Consider the following 26,476-nt stretch of genomic DNA (forward strand, 5'->3'; position numbering starts at 1 on the left):
ATCACATGTTGTGCTTGTGCATATGCATATCGAGTTTCAGACATGGTAATTAATTTCCACTCCGGGTGCCTTAATACCCGGAACAAAGGCAATTAAAACGGCGGACGGCGACAAACGGCGGACGCGTTCTTGTTGCTTCTATCTCGCTTTCGTTCGCTAACTATCAAAGACAATTCACGAAGTCGAAGCAAATTCTGCTCTTCTCTCCTATGGAAAACCCCATTGCTATCTGTCAGAGTTTGAGTGGAACATGGCCGCCATCTCCTCCTCTCTGTTGCTCTGCTGTAAAACCCATAAAGAACTGTCATTGTTTGTGTGAAGAATTTTGCTTCGACTTCGCGAATGGGAAGTGGGCGATAAACTACACTAGTGATAAATTTTAGCTTCCAATTCGTCCCTAGGTTGGAAATACCATGCATTTCTTGGGGGATCAAATAAAGATCAATTATGCGGATGTTGAAAGCATCCAATTGCATAACACCCGCAAATTGTGTTCTGATAGGGTTGATATACAAAGAAGTCAATCATAGCGCAATTGCAAGTGAATTATTGTGTGCAAGGAAAAGCAATACAAGATTCCAGTTTACGTGCAGAGCGAGGCGATAGTCGTTAGAGTTCACGATCACGATCTACCCACCACAAAGGTGGGTAGATTGTGATCGTGAACTCTGGTGCCGTGAACCATGGTGCCGTACAAGAGAATATGCTCAAGTAAGGAAAAATGATTTCTATTCTGAACGAAACATGGAAGCATAATTTTCCAAGGATTTCGAACGGTGTACTGGCATGAGTTCATTCCAACACATACCGTCGTTATATAACCATTGGAGATCAGCCAACAATATGTCGCCAACGTAATCAGGCAGCGCACCTTCAAAACATGTGCAGAATCGAACAGCAAAACTGCAACAGTGACCACACCATTATCCTTACGATAAACAGTATGTATGCGTATGCGTGGACGACAACATCGATTACCATACATCGGATACATCCGGTCATACCTGAAAGCGTCAATGAGCAGCTCCTTGTCATTCATACAACATACAAGATTCATACAAGCATACGAACAACCAAGATTATTTTATGTACAGCGCGGGGGGGAAACATACATTTTCAGTGCAAAACGTAAACAAACGAGCATACATTCCATACAAAAATCCAAGATGGCTGAGTTGGGGATATTGACAAGTCGGATAACCTGTATACATAAAAAAATCTTGCGAACAACATCCATTTGACACCCAACGACTTCTCGGAGGAATTGGAGATTTCAGCTGACAAACTGTTGATCTATATCAAATTATTAAAAAACATGAAGGTCTCATGCTTCGAAAGTATCCTAAACCTTGAACTAGAGCACAAGTGTGCTCCGTTCTTCAAGCACTTTTCACAAATTTTCAATCAGTGCCCCGACTCAACTATTTTCTATTGTCCTGGAAGTCATCTCCATCCGGAAACCTTCCTCTTCAAAAAACTATCGACCCAGGATTTAAAAAAAAACTGTAAAAAATGCGATCTGTCACCGGCTATATTATCTGACATGATCGCAGGCGTCCTCCTGGGCGGTATCCTCGGGCACTTGCTGTTTAACCTGTCCACATCTAACATGCTAGAACCTCTAGAAGGCGGTATTTTATCTCAGTTAGCACAGTAAACCTGTCTCGTCTCGATCAGAACGCTAGTGACAAAAATCCAACGATACCTAGATGTCCTAACAGAGTACCCTACCAATCGGAAGATCTATATGAACACGGCGAAAAACTAGGCCATTTTCTTTCTCCACTCAAAATCCCCCAGACTTGTTCCGGATGAGCTTGAGCTTGATTGACCGCCCGTGGTTGCTACTCCATTATGACCATATCAGCTGTTCTGGCACAGAGAACCAACAGATGCTTGCATGGTACTAGCACACAATATCTCCAATGTACAAGTGCTGGTGATCTCATTTGTTAAGGTCATACTGGCGCCGGCCACATCAGAATGCAAGTAAATGTAAGAAAGGGCAGGCAATGATAATGCAATCACTTGTCCACTACAAGCCGAATATACCTCTGAACTTTCCACGAGTTCATGTGGAACTTTTCGGGTCAGGTTGGGGGGGCAGAGCTCCGTCTTGGTTAACGAGAGCTGCCAATGTGATGATGATTGTAAAATTACTCCGACTACCTTGGCTTGGTCCAATAGATAAGCTTATTTTCAGGCAACAGGTTGACAAATCATTGACGAAGTGTAACGCTCTGTTGAAATCGCTGTACCTACCTACGTATTGATGGTGCTGGTTTGCGTGAGGGTGCTATCAGATTCGTCAAATCAACGTTTGAATCTTTGTTTACAAAAGCAGATGTCGTTCTGAAAATTTGGTATTGAATTACACATGTCAAGCATATTTTTTCAAAACGACGTACATATGTATCAAAAGTAAACAAAACGAGGTATGTATTCAATACAATATGAAAATCACATGGTACTCTAGTACACATGGTATCTCGACTGGGCTCTCCATGTGATACACAATACTAGCAGACGACTCAAGCTATGTTGCTCACTAGGACACTGCGGTCTGGGTTCGTATTGTGATCATATACATTTCCCTTCCCGCAGTCTGTCAGTTTAAAAACAAATAATAATAATAATGAAAGCTCATCACGCGCATGAATGTTTTCCGAATAATTAACATGTAAAGTTGATTTAATGTTTTCTTGGAGCCGACATTCAATACCGAATAGTAGTCTATGTTGACAACGGGTGGTACTGATGCCATCTCCAAGTAAAGGCCGTTCTACAGCGATTAACGCAACGGCGCATCTTGACAGTAATTCTGTATTCTCTGTCAAAACGCGTCACCGCGCCCACCACCGCAGCCGAGCCATAACACTTTGATGTAATGTGATGGGATCATACTAGTGGACTTTGTTTCAACATGGAATAATTTAAATGGTATCGTAAATATACAATAAATTAATTTAAGTACTATTGCAATGAACCGACATATTAATCTGAGAGCTTCCATTATTTTGGCGGTTGATCAAGATTATGGCGCCATATTCTTTACAGCACTGTCTGATATCATAAATTTCAGTAGTCAAATGGTCATGTTCTATTCCGCTCTTCAAAATTCAAGTCTTTAAAGTCTGGTCCAAGATTCAGTTATCAATGGTATGGTAATGCTTCAATGCGTCTATTTCCTAGCTAAATGAATGAATTTTACGATTATGAAGCATTGATTTATATGAATAACATCATTAAACATATGTACTACTCGTTGGATCTTTTGGTCACATAAAATACAATTATGTTGATGTGTATATAGTATAGGTATACACGATACACCTCGTTAAATTTGAATTGCTGACTATATTTCAAATAAACACCTTTCATGAAAACTTATTTTGAAACTAAAATATCGTATTACAATTTGATGAATATCAATAATCGTCCAAAGTTTTGAAAATTATCTAGTGAAAGCAGTCGAAACTGAATCGAAAAGCCAAAATTGGCCACAGTTTAGAACCGTTCGCCAAACAATCTTAAAAAATTGAGCCTGCTATTTTAACAACTACATATTTTGAACCATGTTCCAAGAAAACGCCTAATACTATCTTTGTGGACTTATCATCGTCTCGGAACTAGAATCAGTCAGTAAAGATTTCAAACCATTTCGTGAGCTTCCATTCGATGATGGGCTCAAGAAGACATTGATTGATCCTCCTCACAGGTGGTCAAACTATTAGTCATGTAGAGAAAAGGATAGTGGATGAAAGCATCATATGGTCTATTCTCATGTACATAGGTGGCTAAGGTCTCAGTTAAACGTGACTCTATCTCTTGTTTTACCGTCTAGCGCTGATCATGAGTTCATTCCCTATCGGTCATTTACTGTGTTATAAGGTAGTCAACTAATTTTATTTGTCTTTCAGAATACACTTAGTCACGTCTCCTATGTCCTTCAATCTTTCTTTACATTGGAGTAGGGGGAAAGACGGCTTTGGCAGATTTTGTTCTATTATTGGCAGGGGGTTTTTTTATGACTGACTATGCTCAAATTTGGCCACAATATTCTTTGATATGCAAAGAATGTTTTGGCCAAATTTGAGCATAGTCAGACATAAAAACCCCCTGCCAATAATAGAACAAAACCTGCCAAAGCCGTCATTCTATGTATTATTTTTCCTAACCCGAAAAAATGAAGAGCGAAACAGGTTTGTTTATACGTTGATCCATGCAGTAAAAGTAAGAGTAAAATAACAAAGATTACTGAGAAGAAATAACGAATACAATCACCGTATATAATGCAAAATTAGTAAATCTACAGTATCTACTTTCACTACTTACTGTATACTGAACTATGAACTACAATTGGTGCAATGGATGATCGTTTGCTTCCCAGTCTTTTGTGTTAGTATTTTGTTAGTTAAGACTGGTACTAGACCCTGCCGGAACCTCCGCAGCATATACTCAAGAAGATGTTGTTAGATCATGCGACACCTTCTCTAAGTATTTGCATGGAGGTATGATATATCAAGTGTTTAATTATTTTCTATATATTGGCAAAAAATACTCGACGCGTTTCTGTTAAATTGAAATGTTACTGGGATTAAAATACGTACTTCAGTACTGCTTATAGTGTAACCTTACTCGGATGCAATTAAATTCATCTCGTTTTCGTCTAACGGTAATGTGGTGAGTACTAATAATACTAGCAATGTGTACTATAAAGAACAAATTATTTCACAATTTTAACAATATGCAGACACTTGACTTATCAACGTTGACCCCATCATCCGTGGACAGGGAGTTCCCCTATATGATTACTGATATATGCATAATATTCATTTATAAATGCAATTTTTGAAGTCTCGCCTACGTCGTTTTGAAAAAAAATATGCTTGATATAATATTATTTATTCAAGGATGTTATCGATCATTTAGTAGTTTGTCTATAACTCATTACAAAATCTGAATTTCAAAATGTGTTGTATGATGAACTTCTAGTCCAGGTTTTTCTACAGCATTGCCTAATGGTTCGTTGTTTGAATTCCACTAGTAACGGAGTTATAGCGATAGTTGCTGTAACTTAGACTAAATGATAACAAAAATCCAATCATTTAGTTTAAGTTACTGCAACTGAATTGAACTATTACAACGAACTATTAGGCTGAGTTGTAGAAAAACCTTCGCACTAAAGTCCACCATACAAGACATTTTAAAATTCAGCTTCTGGAATGTGTTATTGACAAACTACTAAATAATCGAATGCAAATTATTAAATGATTGATAACATCCTTGTAATTTATTTTTTCAGCTCAATCTTCATTACCTCATATCCTCAAAAACTAGAAGACAAAAAAATGAACTAATGTAAAAAATTAGGTTGTTTTATCTACACGTGTATCTTTTAATCTTCTAGCTCTATAGCTAATGAACGCTATGTACAACCGAATCCGTTATAAGATTACGCGATGTACTGTTGCTTCATTGTTTACAAAATAAAGTATCGCCGTTTTAGCACTCCGACGTCGGCGGCAACGCAACGTCGTGCAAAATTCATTCAATGAACTTCTCATTCAAGGCCAAAGTGAGCTTTCACTGCAGATAGAAAACAGAAACATGGCTAGTACTAAAAAAAAGCTCGTTCCGTAAATATGCACGTTTGTGTGAGTGCAACTGGTCCGTCTACTATAGTGTTGGTTTGTTTCGCTTTGCTCTGGCGTTCAAGCAACAAAACCACGCAAGGAGTAGGTAGCTGTCAGATCTTTTCGAGCCTTCAGCAGAAGCTTCGAAAAAATAGGTATCGTCGCCACAGATTGAAACTATATTACATCGGCTGGTGCAATTGAAATCAGGCAGGTTCCATGCGTAAATAGTGCGAAAATTTTATAATCGGCAAGGTCAAGAATAAACTGTTTGTCTATATGAACAGTAAAATCCGATTATTGTTCTCAATTGGGTGGTGGTGATCCTGCGGCTCAAAGGTGTTTTTGAAGTGAAAGGAGGTGTAGGGGAAAATAGAAGGATTCGATTAGATAGTTCCAGGAACCTTCGAAATTGGATTCACAGGTTGTATTGCAAACAACCTGTACCATAGCAACAAAAATTGTCCTTCAGTAAACTTATTTTTTACAAACACACCCTCCTGATAGATATCAAGCAAACAATATGGTAAGTATGACGTGAATATCATTGAAATTGTTATAAGTAGGCAGGTACTAGTTACATTTGATGCCAGTTACGCGATTAAGATATTTTCGATTTTCCCGGACCAAAATCGGGATGACCGTCGGCCTTGACAACATAAATCCATTATTACTGTGTTAGCTACAATATGCTAAACAAGAATTTTCATGACAGAAAAGCTGCCAATAAAACTAACCGGTTATCGTTCTCAATAAAAAAAATACAATTTAGATACGAATAAGCTGAGGGATTCTACCGTTTTTTGATCTTTATAGGAGCACAAAGTTTAAACCCATAGCAAAAGAGTTAGGGTAATTCATTAAACGGCTAGTTTCTTCGCGTATTGTTGAACGCACGTGCATATCTTATGGCTGTCCATAATTCATTTAGGTATTGACATCTAATGTCTCAATGACTATAAGGGTGAAAACAATAGGCAACAATTTAAACTGTTCAACACATAGAATTCTGTTTTCATTCAATTTTTTCGGACGTGATTTGAATCGTGTGATTTCAATTTATTACCAGAATCTATGCAATATGTCCCTAACAACCCTGAATAATTCAAAGAAAAATCAGCTGGAGATTGTTACACGGTAAACATTTGAGATGAGAAAATGTTAATTGTGTAAAATCATAATTCTGTGTCTTGCTTATTGTTGTTATTGAATCAACACGCTACATTTAGCACCAATGATGTGGAGTATTTGATAAAAAAATGTTGCCATAGAAGAATGTTGGCAAAAGAATAAACAAAATTCAATTGTAGATTCAAAAATAGGGTCATTTTGCTCTCATAATCTGCCCAGTAGCCTCATTTTGAACGCCGTGTTACTAAAAAAATAGTTTAACTGAAAACAAGAAGTTTAAAATCAAGATGTATTTTTAGGCCTCCAGCATTGGCTCGGTGTCAACCAACACCAAGAAGACATCCACGACAGCAACCGGCCAAACGGGCGGCACCGGCCGGAAGAAGTCTGGTCCGAAATTCGAGCTCACGGATGAACAAAGGCAGGACATAAAAGAGGCATTCGACCTATTCGACTCCGAAGGAACCGGAATGATCGATACCAAAGAGCTCAAGGTGGCAATCCGAGCGCTGGGATTCGAACCGAAGAAGGAGGAAATCAAAAAGATGATCGCTGAAATCGATAAGGATGGCACCGGGAAGATTTCATTCGAAGACTTTCTATCGCTGATGACGGTCAAAATGGCTGAAAAGGATTCCAAGGAGGAAATCTTGAAAGCCTTCCGTCTGTTCGACGACGACGAGACGGGTACGATTTCGTTCAAAAATCTCAAGCGGGTGGCCAAAGAGTTGGGTGAAAATTTAACCGACGAAGAACTGCAGGAAATGATCGATGAAGCCGATCGCGACGGGGATGGCGAGGTCAACCAGGAAGAATTTTTGAGGATTATGAAGAAAACTAGTCTCTATTAGGAGGATTATCTATCCGCTTAAGCTATTCAGAGTACCTTTGTAGAAGTTCCGTTAGAGGAAATGCATTTTTGCGACACAGCAGTCACACAAAACTATCGTTAATATTAAGTTCATGATAATTGCCGCACTACTTTTCAATAAATCTTAATGATAATAAATTAGTCACTATTCGAGTAATTTAAAATTTCATATATGTATATATTTTGAAAGAAGAACTTTAGACTTTTTTGGTAAGCGGGGTAGGTTTTGTGGAATGGGAAAGTTTGAACAGCAAATTACCCAACATGTACGATTTGTGCTGTAATTGTGTAATAGTTAAAACTATCAAATAGTTGGATATACTTAGCTCCCATTCATTTAGATCATAGTGCATTTTATGCAAGTTCTGATCTTTTACGCAATAAAATCCTTTACATCTAGGCTTCAATGATTTTTTTTACAATAGCTCGTCAGCAGACCTTACTCAGTTAGTAACGAAAATGGGATGAAGGAAATTTGGATAGCTGAATACATTTGCTCACAGTTATCGGGGAAACCCTGTTCAATGGGTTGAGCATTGGCCGAGACTTTATTGGTTTAATGAGTCGGCTAATGTCCAATCACTCTCACTAAACACGCATTGCTGTTGAATAGAACTGGGGCTGTCTCGATTACGGAGTTTCCAGGTTTGATTTAAGGCGTTCGGCCCTTTGGAGAACATAAACTGACCCCTGTGTATAATAATAGCTTGACAAGTGATGAACTCGCAATAGTTGTTAAAAATCACTTTAAGCAATAAAGTACTCGAAAAAAAAACATATAAAAGCTTCATGAAGCAATGTACGCGACTAGTCCTGTTTCCTATTACTCGGTCATGTCCACTTCGCTCCAACCCCTTTCGCTCGAAAAAAATAAACGTTTTCTCCATCATTGCAGTTCTGCCTCAATTCGCTTATCAGTCCCATATAGAAAATCACGATATCGGGGAAATTTAGAACGCACTTTTTTACATAAATTGATGAATTTTTGATGACGTAATAAAATATTTGAATTGCAACACAAATTATTCGTTGATAATCGAAATATATTAGGAACATTTGTTTTCAAGCAAAAAAAAAACTCACTCACCAGACCCATCACCCATCGTTTGTTTTGTTTGCGATTTAACGCTTTGGCAAAGATGCATTCTAAACAGATCATGAACCAAGAACGAGCTTTGGTGTTCTTAGTTTTGAACTCTGAACACAGATTAGTGTGGACTGGGTTTGAAAGTTTGAGCTTCGTGCTATTTATTGTTTTTCTTGTGATGTGATTAATAAACCTGACAAGATATATAAGGATTCTGTGGACATTTCCTAGGCCAAGTCGAGCTCATAAATATTTTAGTTTGATTATAAATGAGTTTACAATAGGATTGACATCCTAATAGACGTCAGAAGTTGTTTTTTTGTACTACCGTGACCTGCCCTAATACCGTGGTTAATCAAACTCATCAAATGCTTTAGCCAAGCAAGCCTTTGGCACAGCAGAGTGCGATTGATTTGCATTCTATACCAGCACGCCCAGCCTGTTGTTGGGAGGCATGGAGAGCGATCCTCTCGTTTAATAAACAATGTGCACTCGCTTGACTGTGGATATACAACAGTAAAGCACATGTGGAGATTGGACAAATCAAGCATCCGAAAGATATTCAATTTGCAAAAAAGAGAGCTAACCGCGGTGGAGGTTGGTACTCGGATTCTGATGGCTTTTCCGCAAACGTGACCTTTAAGTGGTCTTGTTGTGTAGGGGTTATCACGCCTATCTAGAGAGTAGGAGGTTGAGGGTTCGAGTCCCTCCAAGACACGTGGATTCTTTTTCGCAAATTTCATATCAATTTGTCCATTTCGAAACATGTGCTGTGCAGCCAAGATATTTAACAAAAAAACAATTATTATGTTTATGAATTATTTTATCTATCAAGGAAATTAGTTCTAGTTCTAGAACCCTTCTCCATGTATTAGTTCACCTGATAGACCAAAAAATATTTCCCGAGGAGTAAATTAATTCCATCATGGGAATGGTGATTCATAAAATTGAATTTTCGGCAAGATAAATATCTTGTTTGTCTTGTCTGTTTAATTAAGTTTACATTAAGTTTAGTTCCATTCTATTCACCTGTCGGTAATTTTTTTTTTCTTGAGAAACAAATTAGCAGCGTTACTAAAATGAGGAAAATATTTGGTCGAAAATTACTGGGATTTCCGAAGAAGTTTATCCTGGAACAGTAGTTTCTCCCAAGGGTTCTTCCTGGGATACTTTGGTAGTTTGGTCGAAAATTCCATACATGATTTAACTTGATATTCTATCTACACCTGTGCGCCGATTGAAATTTTATCGATGGTGAGGCGTGATAGATATTTTCAGCCAGTGGCAGTGTCGTGGTGGTGATTGGCAGCGGCGTGAGTCAGCGTGAATCAATTTCGTGTATTCCAATTTTCCCGGAATTTATCTGGATGTTCCTCCAGGAATTCCTCCGAAAATTTCTTCAGGAATTCCTAAGGGAGTTTTTCCAGATATTTCTCTGAAAGTTCCTCCAGGAATTTTTCTGGAAGTTCCTCCAGGAATTTCTCCGGAAGTTCCTCTAGGAATTTCTGCGCGAATTTTTACGAAATTCCTCCGAACATCCATCTTAAATTATAGCCAAATATTCCTCCGTTAATCCTTCCAAATATACCCTCTCAATTACATTATTTTCTCGGTAATTTATTCAGGAATTCACTTAGGAATTCTCTTAGAAACTTCCACATCCCCTTTCCCAGAACTTCCACCAGAAAATCATTCAGAAATTCCCATAAAAACTCCTCCGGGCATTCTCCTGGAGTTACTCCAGAAATTCCATCAAGATCTCTCCATTAACTACTTCGAGGTCTTTCCGGAAATACACATTTAATTTCTTCAGAAACTAACATGGAAGCCCTTGATACTCACGCCCCGGGAATCCTGCCGGAAATTCCTCCAAGAACTCTCCCGGAAAATTGTTCCCGTTTTTTTTCTTCGGGAATTCTTTTGAAAATTCCTTGCAAAATTCGTCTGCCAATTCATCTGGCTACAAAAATTAAATTTCGTCAAAACCAGTGCTGGAAATACTCGCTTCACGAGTAAGAAAAGAGTGCAATTGGGCCTACCAGAAATACCATACTCGAGTGAACCTATTGCCTGCATTTTTTTCTAGCGCTTGCTTTGTTCGCGAGTACGGGCAGAGCAAAGACAAAAAGCAGGGCAGTATTTTTTTCGCGAGTAAAAATCACGATCGCGAGTATCTGTGGTTACTTTGAATAAAATGGATAAATTTCACTTAACATAAACACAAAAAACAATGAACAAATCTCGCGCTTAGTTTCATAGGAGCGTAACTGTATTGATCGATTTCTCTTAATCGATTTTATATTTTGTTAATAACTCAATTGTTTCAAAAGCTACAACCGTGATTATTGATTCTGGTGCAAGATACAATCATCCTTTATCACACCAAACCATTAAATCATCGACAAACTAGCGAAATTCGGTACAATAATAAAAATAAAAAATCGACGAAGAGAAATCAATCTATGCAGTTACGCCCCTATGAAACTAAGCGCGAGAAATGTGTTCTTGCTCGAACATCCGTGAGAATCATGTTCCGAGGTTGGTTTATGACATTTTGCAAATTAACCCGAATGACTCGCGAAGCTCCACGAACATTCGCCGGGGTTCGCTTTTCTGTTTCCTTTGCGAGTAGCAGGTTGGCAAGAAAAGGCAAAACAAGTGTTCTCGAGTATTTTGCATGGCCTACTTCTTGTTTTGTGAACAAGGTTCACAGATTTCCACCACTAGTCAAAACTCTTTCGGAATTACCTACAAAATTCCCCTTGAAATTCCTCTGGCAATTATTTAAGGGATTCTCCAGGAAGATCCTGCAGCCATTCTCAAAACTTCTACGGTACTTCACTTAAAATTTCTATAAAAATTATCCAAAATGCCCTTCAGTATTTTCCGAGATTTTTTTCCAGGAATTCGCAGCAATATCTTAAAGCAATAACCCCGAAAATTCTTCGAGAAACTCTCCCACTTTTTGATCCTCCATGTATTCTCCTAAAAAATCCGCCAATAATTTTCCCGGAAATTACTTCAAGAACTTCTTCAGAAATCTCTTTTAAACTTCCTCCGAAAAGTTCTTCAAGAATCATCCGGGAATTCGTTTCGGAATTTCCACAGAATTTTCTCAAATTATTCTGCAGAAAATTCCTCCAAGAACTGCTCCGGGAAGTTCCTTTTTCAGGAAGAATAGGAGTATCCGAAAGGATCTCCTAAAGAATTTCCTAAAGTAATTTTTGAAAAAAAAATCGCGGTGGATTTCTTGGTTTGAGTTTAGTTTCAAAAATTCTTGATGGATTTATCTATGGATTTCCTGGACATATTCTAGAAGAAAAAAAGTCAGAATACATATGCATATTAATCAAAACAATTATGTTATTATGTATGATACTGCCATCCGTCTTTTATTTCATCTTTACAGAAATCAAGAAATCTATTCCTCGATGTTTGAACCAGAATGAAATATATATCCCGATCTGAATCAGGACATTTCTTGAAGAGCTATTGGTTTTCTATCTCTGAAGGCATAACTCTAATGCTAGCTGGCATTGAAGAAAGGTCCTCCCTCATCCACGACAAAGGAATTGAAACTTGGTGAGAGAATTCCATTATATACATATATTTACCAAATTATATTGAAACTATATGATTAAATACCATAAAAAAACCATCAGGGCACCCGATTGAAGCGATTTGGATAGGAAGAGTGGAATCGCCAACTTCCTATTGTTAACATCTCGTGGATAAAGGGCGGGCTCTTCTCCCCATCTATTGGGTCAATCTGGGAAACGAGGGCTAGATTATAATTTTGTGTGTACGAACTTTCTTCTGGAAGGAGATTCTCTATTCATCCCGTGGATTCGCATAAGTGTCTTTGCTTATGGAACCACCCCACCCATTTTGGCCCTTCATACAGGAGTTTGATGAAATACATACAATAGTATAATCATGATCAAATCGTTTGTCAGATATGGCCAGTGCTATCGGCAGGTGCCTTGCTACAATAGATGGTAATATCATCATCATCATCATCATCATATTCTAGAAGAAAAAAATCTTAGAAGAATATCTGAAACAAATCTAGGAGAAATTTGAAAATAAGAAGTTTTTTGAATTAATTTCCTAAGGAATTTTCAGAGGAAAATATTTATGAATGTCAAAACAAATTTCAAATAATATGATCAACTGAAATTACGAAAAAAGTTATAGTAGAATTTCAGAGGGTGTTCTTGTAGTAATTCCTTAGTTTCCTGAAGAACAAACCCACATTTTCAAAAAAAAAAGTTTTTCTATGTTTGGCCGATAATGTGTTGAATAGTGGCCATATTGCCAAAAATTATCCCACGTCGCACTTTTTTGTCAGAGATCCACGCTAGTTGCAGTTTATGAGTAGATCAACATCCAATGATTTGGATTTAAAGACTTTATCGACAGACACCACTTCAATTCATCAAGCTGATACCGATGAAGTATATAAAAGTCGGCCCTCCAGGCCTCCTATCAAAAAATCGTTTTTGGAGTTTATAGCCTTTTCGTTACACATTGTTGTACGAGAAAGGCATAAACGATTCTACAAACGAGAAAATTCAAATAACTTAGAAAGTTAGAAATCATTTTTGCCTTTCTCGTATACAAAGTATACGTAAAGGCTATAGGATCACTCCAAAACCGAACTTTTGATAGAAGGCTCGGAGACCCATAGTGTTATATACCAATCGACTCAGCTCGACGAATTGAGGTGATGTCTGTATGTGTATGTATGTGTGTGTGTGTGTGTGTGTGTGTGTGTGCACAAAAATGTGAGACACACTTTTTGGTACTTGGCATTATCCGATTTGCTCGTAACAAGTTGCAACTGACGCGGATTGCGGTCTAGTTATTTCCTATTGAAAATTGAAAAATTCGAAGATTGCTGCAATGCATTCAAATGACCACAACTACATATGAATTGGTGGAAAAAGTAAAATCTATCCCCCTAAAGTGCTATTTCGACCTCTCTTATGTGTTTTTCTTATTTTTTAATGGGCGAGAAAGGCACCACCAACGCTAGGTGGATTGATCTGGTTTTTTTTTGTTATCTTTATACCCATCTTAGTGTAATGTACTTATGTATATAATTACGAATCATAATAAAGGTTCCTCCAAATCAACGCGATGCTTTTTACGCAGGTAATGCTATAAATTTTGAATCACCCCTATATGACATCTACGTTGTCCACTATAATTTTTATAATTTGATCAAAGTGTGCTTGGTAGTTTTGGAAAATTTTGTTTATTTACAGAAACGTCAGAAGCTGATGGTCATAAGTCCATATTGTTCATTTATATTATTTTTTCACATATAATTTCACATATAAAGATATTATTGATATTTTTTCAGATATTCAAAGCATAGATTATAGATGGAATAACTCTGAAGAATCTTTATTTTTCTTGATCGAGGACTCTCTGAATTCTGTTGGATGCTTGTTAACGAAGTGGATGGACTCTCAGCTCTTAGGATTCTGGGGCATCATTCCATACTGATCTTCCTAATCAAAATTTCGATGAAGCACAAACTAATTACATCTAGAGAAATATTTCTCTACCTACTGTACTGATGAGAACTTCTTATGTGGGGCCTCTTTGGCTTTTTATACATTTGGCCATGACCACACTATTATACCTACGATTTACATAGTCGGCTCGTTCCGAGTTGAGTTGCGCAATGCCACCCTTACTCCACGTACGAATTCACTTTAAAACAGTTTAAAAAGTTGATGGATAGAATTTATTGAATGAACAAATTCTACGAACTGGATCTGCACAAGTACAAGCATATACAAAAATATGGGTGTATTTTTTCGACTAAAGACAAGACGCCTATAATCCTAAGTAGAGGCTATCCGTATACCACGTGGATAGGTTTTAACCTGTTTGAAGCGTGCACATTATCATATACAGTTTCAAATAACTGAATTGATATTTTCCATACCCCTTATTTTTGTGCCTTATCGCTAGTTCTATCTATGTAGAATATGGACAGCCCCAAACAGCATCAATGGATATGTATATTGCGTTATTCAACAAGGAGCTGAAAATTAGAATTTATGACGTTGACAAATCCACCACAAATCCACTCCTCTCAAATCCACCGTGTAAACTAAATAAGGGTAGCGGACAGATTATGTAATTTAAGTGGCCTCGGTTCATTATGCTCGAGAAAAAGCATAGAAAGGATTAGTTTTGAACTGAGCTTAACGTCAAGTAAAGGCGAAAATAAACGTTTTTTACAGTGGATTTAGGTTCTTGAGGAAGACGATCATTAGTTTTCCAAATAAACATCAGCGTTAACTTTTTTCTCAAGCATATTGGAATAAATATTTATAATTAGGTATCGACAGTTATGGAAGTACCAAGGTCCTACCCAATCTAAGAAAACCTCGATTCCAAACAACATTTTTTCATGTGAATAAGCTTGCATCCTGAAAATAAATTACAAATTAGTTTTTTTTTTACATAATAAATTAACAAACAAATTTGAAAAATTTGAGTCCGTAATTTCAAAACATTGTCAAGTGAAAAAATTTGACAGTTGTATTGATAGGTTGTTGATTCATATGGCTACTAAGATAACACTCATAGTTCTCCTGTCCACAGCAGATGTCAAAATCGATTCACCCCTTGGCAATTTATGGGTAGCGTAAAAAGCTGGATAGCAGTTCAGGACAACCTTAAAGCTTTTCATTAACATACAATCTATAGGTGGAGTCCATAAAATACGTCACGTAAAATGTTGTGATCCACCCTCAATCGTCACTTTAGTGTAGAAATATGTATAATTGTGCATGATGTGTAACATGTCTTTAAAACATTACTCCTACAAACGTCACGTAATCTATTAATGTTCCGAAGCATTAACATACAATATTTCATAAAATTTCAAGAAAAATCTGAGTCATGCTGGTCCGTTGTGTGCTATATCAAATATAAATTTGCTTAGAATACAGAGGCTTCTATCGAAATTTTAGCTTCCGAGTGATTTTATAAACATTACACCCACTCCCAAATTAATAGAAAGGCAAAAAAAATGTTTTTTTCGGTGTTTTTTGCTTCGATAGTACGTACGCTTTGATAGTACGTACACTAAAATTACGGAGGTGTGCGTACTATCGAGGTATGCCTGTAATAAGAAATTGAGTATTTAGAATTACTGATATAGAATAGAACCACTTCAGATTCCATCCCATGCTCTAAGACACAACATTTTGTCAAGGTTTTAGATATCTGAGTATTTATGTAATAGTCAAATTTTATCTCCGATATGTTTGATGGCCAAAACCAATATGAACAATTATGCATTTAAATATTTTACCAATCAAAAACTGTGGGCAATTTTGTTGAATATTTTTTAAATACGTTTAGTGGGGGGAGATAAGAAATTTACACATAAGCCGGACACATAAGCCATTTAACGAAAAACTCTCTAATTATCCGGGTTATGTTTGCTTGTACAGCATATACACCCGATTCTTTTTTTACACCGGGGATGCGTTCCGTGTAAAAAAAGTTTTCAGTTCAAAATTTGAAAATCCGTGTGAAGCAACTTTGCAAAAATTTTGTATGGGTATTTTACACGGCCGTGTAAAAAAAATCTGTGTAAAAACAGAATCGGGTGTACACAAAATGTGACCATTAATGATTCATACAAACTATATTTGATCATTTGAACACGTTTTTGGACGATGTATTTTGATGATGAATTTTGGTGCAAATTTTCACGGTTCAGAAAAGTGTCCCCGAGTACCGGACACTATTGCATCATGTTCAAATATGTTCTAGTTTGTATTACATGAGTAAAGACATCATTTAGAATAAAAATATATTTCACCTGCTTCAAGTTGTAGATATTAACACGTGTTAGTAGATCTTATTTTAAATTCCATCCAATTCAATGACATCTTCAATTTTTGTTTCTGTTTATTTCTGTGGCTTTCTGATACATCAGCAAAAAAAACAATTGAATTGAAGTAAGTTTAGCAAAACAGGCGTAAAGAATGGGTATTTGATCACATGAAAAAACTCACAGTCCGGACCCGGGGGACAGCTACCGGATACAGGAATTGATTTTGCACCATAGACACATTATACATCTAACAAATCATGATCGCTATTTAAAATATGACTAATATTGACCATCTCGACATAATCAGAATGCATTTCATTGATTTTAATATTGTTGATTCAAACCATTCAAACCAATTCTAAAATAAGGCGGAACATGAAATTTTTTGACAATTTGCTCAATTTCAAATTTTGTACAAAGTTTACAACATGAGGATCTGATATTTTATGCAGGTAAAGGACCTTTCAATAGCTTTCCTTTGTATTACATAAGGTGATGGATGGATGCCTGTAAGTGCCGTTTTTAGAAGTGTCCAGTATTGGGAGGTGTCCGGCGCTGGGGGATCTCCCCCTACCAACCATTGCTTCATTTGCTCGCCTACAATACCGTCGTCGGGGGTGACAATAGGTCAAATGGAGGTGAGAATGGGTCACTGTTTCAACTACTTAGAATGCTTGTAGATTAGATTGAATGTGTCTGTGGGCAAAAAGGCTAAAATAGGCAAAAGGCATAAGAGACCTTTTTGAACGGTGTTGCTATCCGACCTCCAGCCTGCCGGTAAGAGCGATGACCCATTCTCACCCCTTAGACCCATTGTCACCCCCGATGGCGGTAGTTAAACTTGTTTAAATTACAATATAAACCAACAAATGCAGTAATACCCTGACATGCCCTATTACCGTGGGGTTAAGGACGTATCAACGTTCGCTACATAAAATTTAATTTGCGGCAATCACCTTTGAAAACTATGTTTCTTCAATCAATATTAAACATATTTGAAGAAAAAAATAAGTTTTGGACTTCAACTCAATAAATTTAAAGAAAATAGTGTTCGATATTTGACATGTTAATATGCCTAATACCGCGTGCATTTAGAAGACAATTCCAAATACACCCCATTCTTTTTTTACACGGTTGATGCGTACCGTGTAAAAAAAGTTTTCAGTTCAAAATTTGAAAGTCCGTGTAAAAAAGGTTTTAAGATTTCTCGACGAATCATGCAAAATGGAGCAACTATGCAAAAATTTTGTATGGGATTTTTTTTTTACACGGCCGTGTAAAAAAAAACCGTGTGAAAACAGAATCGGGTGTACCGCGCAGAAAGATTCCCAATACCGTGCCCTGTCAAACAAGCATAAATGATTAACTTAAAAGCACATTTACAATAAAGCATGTGAATGATTGAATAATGATTTATAAAGTCATACTTGAAAAATACGTGATATAATATTACTATTTTACACAGATACTGGAAAAAGAATCATTTCTATGGAAAATAGCAGATTCACAATGTTAACGGTTTAAAAGCGTTCCTTGATTTATCAATTATTTTTGTTCAGGAATGTATGATTTTTTTTTTCGTTTGTTTGAGAAACTACATATGTAAACGCACTTTGAAAAGCAATTGTGGAGTACTGCTTACAGTTTTTGCACTGAAAGTGCCCCAAAGTGTTTAGTTTTGACTATCGATCTAAAACAGTTTTTTGTTGTTTTCTCGAAATTGTGTAAAATGGATTTATGCAGTTTCTCAAACAAATGATTCATTTACGTTTACGTATTGGATATTATATTTTTATATATGGGCCCCTCCTTGGCCGTGCGGTAGATGACCATGCTGAGGGTGGCTGGGTTCGATTCCCGGTCCGGTCTAGGAGATTTTCGGGTTGAAAATTGTCTTGACTTCCCTGGATATAAAAGTATTATCGTGTTAGTCTCATGATATACGAATGTAAAAATGATAAGTTGGCTTAGAAACCTCACAGTTAATAACTGTGGAAGTGCTTAATGAACATTAAGCTGCGAGGCGGTAATGTCCCATTGGGGGATGTAATGCCAATGAAAAAATAAGAAAAAGAAGGTTATATTATTTTTATTATAATGGTGCGTTTTCCTCTTCAGTTCACGCGTGAACCCAGCTCGCACAATCGAATCAAACCAGATGAACCGGAACAGGGAGACAGTCCCGAAACCCAATATTGATTGAATACAAAATCTCACATACATAACGCTCGCATTTGTTTAAATTCATGCTAAAACAGAGTGGGCTAATCTCTTGTTGGTATGAACACGGGTTGACAATCTAGTACCATGCCATTGCCGTAAAATTTTGTGGGAGCGGAAATAGATAGTGGTTCGCCTAAAATCAATAAATATGCTTTTAATACACACAACTATGAAAGGGAAATTAAAATCGTGGCTTGAGAATTGCTTTTACTCAGCGATATCACTGGGACGTGTACTGGCCACAACGAGAATAGCATATGAAATATTATGGTTATGGCACACATTTTCTTTATTAACTTGAATTTTGTCTACCATAGTTTGTTTCTAAATAACTCAGCAAACGCGATTTATGAAATTCTCATATCACTAATTGTACTATGAACTATAATTTAGCCACACTAAAACTATTCACATTGAAAGTTCGAAATATAAGTCGAGTCAAATGAGAGATACTGAAGACGCACTTACTGTTGAGATCGTAATACGTATCTGTCAATGATACAATAAAGTGGTGGAATTAAATGGGATAGTACAAACTTGTCATATGACAAGTGAATACATACATTCCACTAAAAGCTTAAAATTATTTTTTTATAAAGCCATGTCAAGCAAATATCCAATCAGAACCGCATTTCTTCATCTATAGAAATCGAATGTCAACAGCAATTGCAATTACGGCTGCCTGCTGTGAAGTGTTGCTACAAGAAGTGCATCTCAAGTATACAAATAGTATGAAGAATGCAAAGGTCACACGGTTGCCCCAGTCGAGGCCAGTCGCGAGAAAGACATTTCTAAAATTCCATACATAAGTCGCATGTTGGCCGCTATCGAGCTGTCTCAGCCAGTCAGTCGCATACCGAACCAGACAGAAGAGGCATAGCAGCACAGCGCTATATCGGAACCTAGCTCCAGCGCTTCATGCACTATTCAGTGCACTAGCATAGAGGCTGCCAATGTAAGCGCCCCACACTACTGGCATCAGCGATAGAAGGAAGTAGAAGAAAAACTGAACTCTGTTTCAACGTCTCAAAGCCAGTCATTAACATGCACGTTATTAAATTTTCACTGCTAGGTATATTACAGCACCACGGTGTTCGGTAGCTAGCAACTGTCAAGTTCGTGCAGATCAGTTGCCAGTCATGAAGATTTTATTTTCTTAATTTTTAAGAAGTTTATTGAAAAGACAATAATGTTTATGAGAATTTCTCTGTGTACCTAATTTTTGACATATTGAATGCCTCCTGATTTTTCTTGTTTTTTTTTTAATTTACGTATTTCGTGTTGTCTACTCAATGTTTTAATGAACCCAAAGACCAGAAATAACCAAAAACAAACCGCGAAAAACGACCCACTTCTAGAGTTTCCATCCCGGGACATCTCGGGACAAAAAATCCCGGGATTTAGGAATATTCGGGATTTCCAGATTCCCGGGATATTATTTTTGAAATCCCGAAAATCCCGGGACAAAAAATACTGTTTCATTTCCGGTTCGCGAACAGTGTAATTTTTCTTCTTACAAAACTTATTTGTTTTGAACGCGAAACCCAACTTAGGTGATAAACTGATATCATATTTTATACCTCCCATCAGACATGATTTTTTTTTCAAGTTCGTTTATTTGGTAGACTCAGGCATGTATACGGAGACAAGGTTCTTTGTGAAGCACAATCGATATCATCTTATTATTAAATAAGTAAGAGAGGAACAGACATGAAAATATCGGAGATAGTTAATAGAACAGCTTAACAAAAATATTAGTTTCAATCAAAGTTAATTGCCTATTTCCGGGGATTAAACCACCCGACTTGGACGTTAATTTACAATGTTATGAAAACTCATTATATGTGGAAGATATTGATTTGGAAAATGTATTGGAGGTAACCACTTTCCTTTCAATGGGACTCGAACCCATGACCCTACAGTAAAAATATTAGACTCCCCTATACCACTCAATGGAGGGCTACTGACTGATACTATTTCCAGCAGCTACAGATTTCTATTAATTAAACGACAAGTATCTACAGTACAAGATCAGCTACATCTATTTGGCGCCTGCTTCTTACCCATCTCCCGTCTACAGCAAGGTTGTGTACACTAGCTGATATTCGCGCCTTGCGCCTCCTCGCGCCGCCCAGCATTGAGTCATTTTTCCTGAGCTTCTTGCCTGAAAAACAATTATTGATCCAATTGATGTCCTTCCAATCGACGTTCGTACAACAAACTTTCCAGCACATGCGCAAGTACAAGTGGTCTGACCCCGATGCTCTGCCTAATTTTGTTGGTTCTTGCTGCTGACCAAAGCTTCGCTTGGACTCCTACTGACCAACTAAGAAACTAGCGAAAGTTCGAACCTCCCACTAAATTCTGTACGGCGCTACTCATGACTTTCGACTGTTTTGACTGTTTAATTTAGTATGATTAACAAAACTTCTGTTTTTAAGATGCAAAAAACCCAGTTACACGATTATTTTATGACCAACAGTGAGGACAAAATTCCTCAGCCTAACCGAGTAATTCTTTTTATCACCGATAAAAATTAACAAACCAGAAAATATAAAGTTTTACGGTGACCGAAACCCCACCAAAAGATTAACATCAAGATTAGGAAGCGATCTGTTCAAGATTAGAGCTGCAGCTCTTGGCAAAAGTATCAATTAGTAGCCTGCCATGGGTTGGAAGATACTCTAGTATTGTGTTTTCATTGTGAGGGGGTTCCCATATCTCCAATAGGTTATGGGTCCAGTACGATTCTACTGCGCATCTTCCATCTTTCGTCACTAGGGTATTGAATGCAATCCCAGCAACTGTCTAAACCCAATGCATATTCAAAACAATGCAAACAGTCAAGCCGACTTCAACCGCCAGCGAACCCTTCTTCTCGAACTCGGCGATCATATATTCCAAAAGGGTACTCTACCTTCCGAGAAAAACGTGAATATTACTTGCTTCTTAAAGTCGTTTTTTTCGAAAGAATCGACTCAAATTAGAATTGAATTGAGTTCCAATTTGAACTCTGTATTATCTGGCATTTCTAAAATATGAACTTTACCCCTGAATTTTGAATAAAATCGTTGTTAAATTAAAAAAAATAGTTTTATAAGGAAACATCGAAAAATCTCGGGATATACGAACAAGTTCATCCCGAATCACGGGACAAAGAAAATGGCCGGGACATGGAAACTCTAGACCCACTACTATGTATTACTACTATCGGAGAAAGTAGTTTGATTTCGTCGTTACGAAAGAAAAAACTATTTTGCAAATTTGACATTTTTGGACATTTCAATTTTGTATTACAGTTATAGGCACTTTTGAATACCCGTCTAAAAAGACTAAAATGAAAACTCTCCCTAGAAAATTAGAACATTTCAATAAAAAAATAGGAGATTGCCAATGAACAAATCAGGGTATAGACAATATGACCAGTTGTTTGTACACGGTTGGAATTCATTAATTTCTCGGTTAACCTGAAATTTCACAGCTTTTTTTAATATCACCTGAAATTTCTTTGATTTGTGATTTTTTTTTGCGGGGTTAACTCATTGTTTCGTTGACGCTTAAGATTTTTATCAACTGAGTGTAATGTAAAATTTTCATAACCAATAAAGAATTTTCTACGGAACAAAAATTGATTAGCAACTTATCAAAAACTGCAATTCTCAAAGGAAAACTTTCTATAAAGAAATCAATATGTTCCATTGAAAATTATACAAAATTTCCATGAATAAATCAATATAAGCAATAATAAGCAGTCAGAATACACAAAATAAATATTATTCCCAACAAATAATTGTAAACTTTTCACAAAAAAAATCAATCAAGAGCATTTATTGATTTTTGTATGGAAAGTTTTAAATTTGGATTTTTTTTAAATATTTATATATTTGTTGCTTATATCCTTATCCTTACTTGTCATAAGACGAGTTTGTACAATTCCATTTAATTCCACTACTTTATTGAACCTTTGACAGATACGTGTTTCGACCTCAACAGTGTTTCGTATTTGACTCGACTTGAAATCAAGAACGAGACACAGAAGACGGACTTACTGTTGAGGTCGAAATACGTATATTTCTTCTTGACCACCTTCGCAATTTCCACCAGTAACTTCTATAGCAGCGGTTCTCAACCTTTTTCTTACGTGGTACCCCTTCAGACCATGGCACAGCTTGAGGTACCCCCTAGTTTTTTTTTTAATTTACCGGTAAGCTCAAATGTAAAAGAGGGTAATTGATTTTTATTGGACTTTTATCAAACCTAATAATTCAATTTGATTGAATTTTCAAAAACATAAATTTGGGCTTCTGACGAATTTACGTACATCGACTTATCAATTTTCAACCTTGCTACTTCCACAGAAAGGGTAAAAATTAAAGATGTTCGGGGTTTTATACAAATAAAACAGTTCTTGAAACTTTTAGTCTTCTGATGCAAGACCATGATGAAGGAGGCTGGGTTCGATTCTCGGTTCGGTTCAGAAAGTTTTCTCGACTGGGCAGTTTCGTCGTGCTAGCAATGCAAAATAACAACAAAGTTCCGAAGCATCGCAGTTAATAATATAATGCCAAGGTATTAAGCCACCCGGAGTGGAAATTAATTACTATGTCTGAAACTCGATTATGCATTTGCACAACATGTGATAGACTTACTTCGGAAAAGGTATTGAAGGGTAACCACTCCTTTCGGTGAGGTTTGATCCCACAAAACCAGTACGCTAAACAGGTACCAAGGAAAAGTAATAGAATTTTAAAAACTCTGCAAGGATTTAGAATTTTTTACTAGGTTAAGAAAATTCTTAAAAATATTGGAGCCTGAGTGAAATTTTGCAATTCTCATCAAAATTCTAGAAATGAAAGAAAATGTTAGGTGTCAGTGTTTGAAAAATTTGATTTTCTGTTCTCAAAAAAAATATAGAAGTTTTTGCAAAACTTTTGAGAATTTAGAATCTTGAGATTTAAAGCATTGAGTGACCCCAAGAAACGGAAAGTTGATGTAAACATCGCGTTTTCATTGAAGATTGGCAAGAGAAATTTTATTCACCTTGACCAGAAGAAAACCAGTTTCCTTAATTTGTTCGAAAACTGTTTCTGTGTTGAGAGAATATTATGTTTGATTTGATTTTGAAGGAATTTTAACTAAACCAAGCATTGTACGAAATGTGATACTTATATTGGATAATTAGAAAAAATAGAAAAGCTTCAAAGATAAGGTGCTAATTTAGTATAAATTTACAATATTGCTTAAAATTACTTAAGGAAGAGTGAGCGAACACCAACAGAAATGCAGCACGTGTTAGTTTTGCTGTTGGTGAAATTTTGTCAACACAGTTGAAACCATTCCAATTAAAAGAACGGAGAATTTGTTACGGAATGCATATCTGTTGTTCTTGATATCGTCTGCCCTAAGGAAAAGCCTCTTTCAGTAGCATTAGTTTGTCGCGGAACACGATAAAGATCAAAAGTTCTCGCAGAAGATTTAAAAACTACGTTATATGTAAAAAAGACTCCTGCCTTAGATTTTATATTCCCGCAAGTAATGAAAATACTGATGTGAAAACATGGCACAGGTAGCTGTCTTCTCAAGGGGAATTGCAGATCGTCTTCAAATCACAGAAGAATTGGCAGCTTTGATTCCAATGAGTGCAACGACTACCGGAAAAGACTGTAAAAAAATTGTTATGACCTGTGTGAAGGAACTTGGACTCTCCTTTAAAAAATGGCCTTACATCTGATGTCATTGGCTTCGACAATCATGGGAAAAAACACTGTCATTATGATATTTCTAGAAAAGGAGAAGCATCACCAGCTGTATGATGGCATTTCCCTGCACATTGCATTATTCACCAAGAAAATATATGTGCGAAAACGATCAATATTCTTGAAGTTTAGACGATCGACAATCAACTTTATCAACGCGAGGGAGCTCAACCACCACCAATTTTAAATGATGTTGACAGATATGGAAGCAGAATACGTAGATTTGCTGTATTAGCGGGAAATTCGTTGATTGCCGTGGTACAATACTTGAAAGATTTTTTTCTCGCAAATCTCGGAAATCGAACTCAATGGAAAATCAATGTTCGAACCGAATGATCTTGAATAAGTGAATGAATACACAAACATTTTGATTACTTTTATATAAAGCTGCAAGGCAAGGATCTACACGTCGAACTTTTATTTTCCAACATTGAAGTTTTTAAAACAGAATTAATACTTTGGCACAGCAAGTTTACTGGACTTTTCAAGCTTTTTCGCTGATTTTTGAGAACACAGTAACAACACTTTCATGTTCTCAACTCCGTCTACTGTTATGAACAATGTACCTGAAATATTTCAAATGAAGATTATTAACCTCCAATGTAAAAACAAGCTTAAACCTACACAAGCAACCTCGTCGATAGATCCGTTTCTATTTGCCCTTAATGACGTGATGCATGTTATAGAACCTGTCCCAAACTTCATAGAAATAGCTCTGGCCAATTACGAAATAGTAATTATGATTTAGTCAACACGTTATTCTTTGTTATTATAATACAACATCCGCCATTACGCATTTTTTGTCTCAGGTACCCCCAGAGACCAGCAAAGGTACCCCCAGGGGTACATGTACCCCAGGTTGAGAACCGCTGTTCTATAGGCATTCCTTCGGAAAATCTATAAGTAATTCCTTCGCAAATTCCTCCAAATTTTTTCCTCCAGATTTTTTTCTCAGGAATTACTTCGGAAATTCCTTTTGGAACTCCTTCAGCAATTTCTTTGGAATTTTTTTAATAAATAAAATTCCTCAAAGAATTATTTCGATTTTTTTAGGAATTTCCTCGTAATTTTTTCTAGGAATTCTTTCAAAAATTACTTTAGGAATTCCTTCGGCAATTCCTTCATGAATTTCTTCGGAAATTCCTTTAGGAATCACTTTAGGAACTCATTCGGAAATTTCTTCAAGAATTCGTTCGGAAATTCTTTGAAGAATTGCTTCGAAAATGCCATTAATCCTTAGGAAGTTCTTTAAGGGACTTCCTTTGAGGGCTGTCCATATGATTTTGGAAAGTTTAGCAGGGTTTTGGTCATCTTGAATTTTTATATCTTTAGATTATTGATTTTTTTCGGTGAAAAACGACACACACAATTCCCGTTTTTAATAACGTTTCGGCTTTTCCATTCAGCCATCATCAGATCTGCGGAAATGTTTTATTCATTACTTTTAGTTAAATACATTTTTCTTTTTCACCCACATAAATTGAAAAAAAAAACGTTTACATCCCACCAGCGTGGTCTAATAACTAACCCCCCTTTACTTGATCTAACACTATCAGCTCTCATATGTGTATTGCACCATGTGCGTCATCGTCTCTGCCGAGTGGATGTTCGCCTTTTCAATGATCGTATTTTGCACACTAGTGCGTTGTAGGCCGAGTCTATACCACCGCATTCTCGTTGCAGATTTACCGTCACGTCATTGCCCATCAGCTTTATGTGGAAAGCCTCCGCGATTAATCTGCTCTCCTGGTTTTCGATTTGTTCCAATATAGTTGTGTTGTTGAAATCAAAGTTGTGTCCGTCTGTCAAATGATGTTGCGCAAGACCCGGACAAAGGAAAGGTTTTCCAGTTTCAGAAACCTCCTCCTCTAGCGTGGACAAATTCTCACATAAATTTTC

General features: G+C 36.8%; 2 protein-coding genes across 10 annotated transcripts in view; one reads left to right on the forward strand and one right to left on the reverse strand.

The window, feature by feature from the left end:
* Positions 1 to 26,476, reverse strand: part of LOC134213129 (rap guanine nucleotide exchange factor 2) — an 83,062-nt gene that overhangs the window by 17,785 nt on the left and 38,801 nt on the right. The window lies entirely within an intron of this gene.
* Positions 5,717 to 7,802, forward strand: LOC134217289 (uncharacterized). Its single transcript, XM_062696048.1, has 2 exons — positions 5,717 to 6,162; positions 7,067 to 7,802. Exons 1-2 carry the CDS (start codon positions 6,160 to 6,162, stop codon positions 7,616 to 7,618), a joined length of 555 nt encoding a protein of 184 aa, XP_062552032.1. The 5' UTR covers positions 5,717 to 6,159; the 3' UTR covers positions 7,619 to 7,802.

This window comes from Armigeres subalbatus, chromosome 2 (assembly GCF_024139115.2).
Source record: "Armigeres subalbatus isolate Guangzhou_Male chromosome 2, GZ_Asu_2, whole genome shotgun sequence".
NCBI classification, from domain to species: domain Eukaryota; kingdom Metazoa; phylum Arthropoda; class Insecta; order Diptera; family Culicidae; genus Armigeres; species Armigeres subalbatus.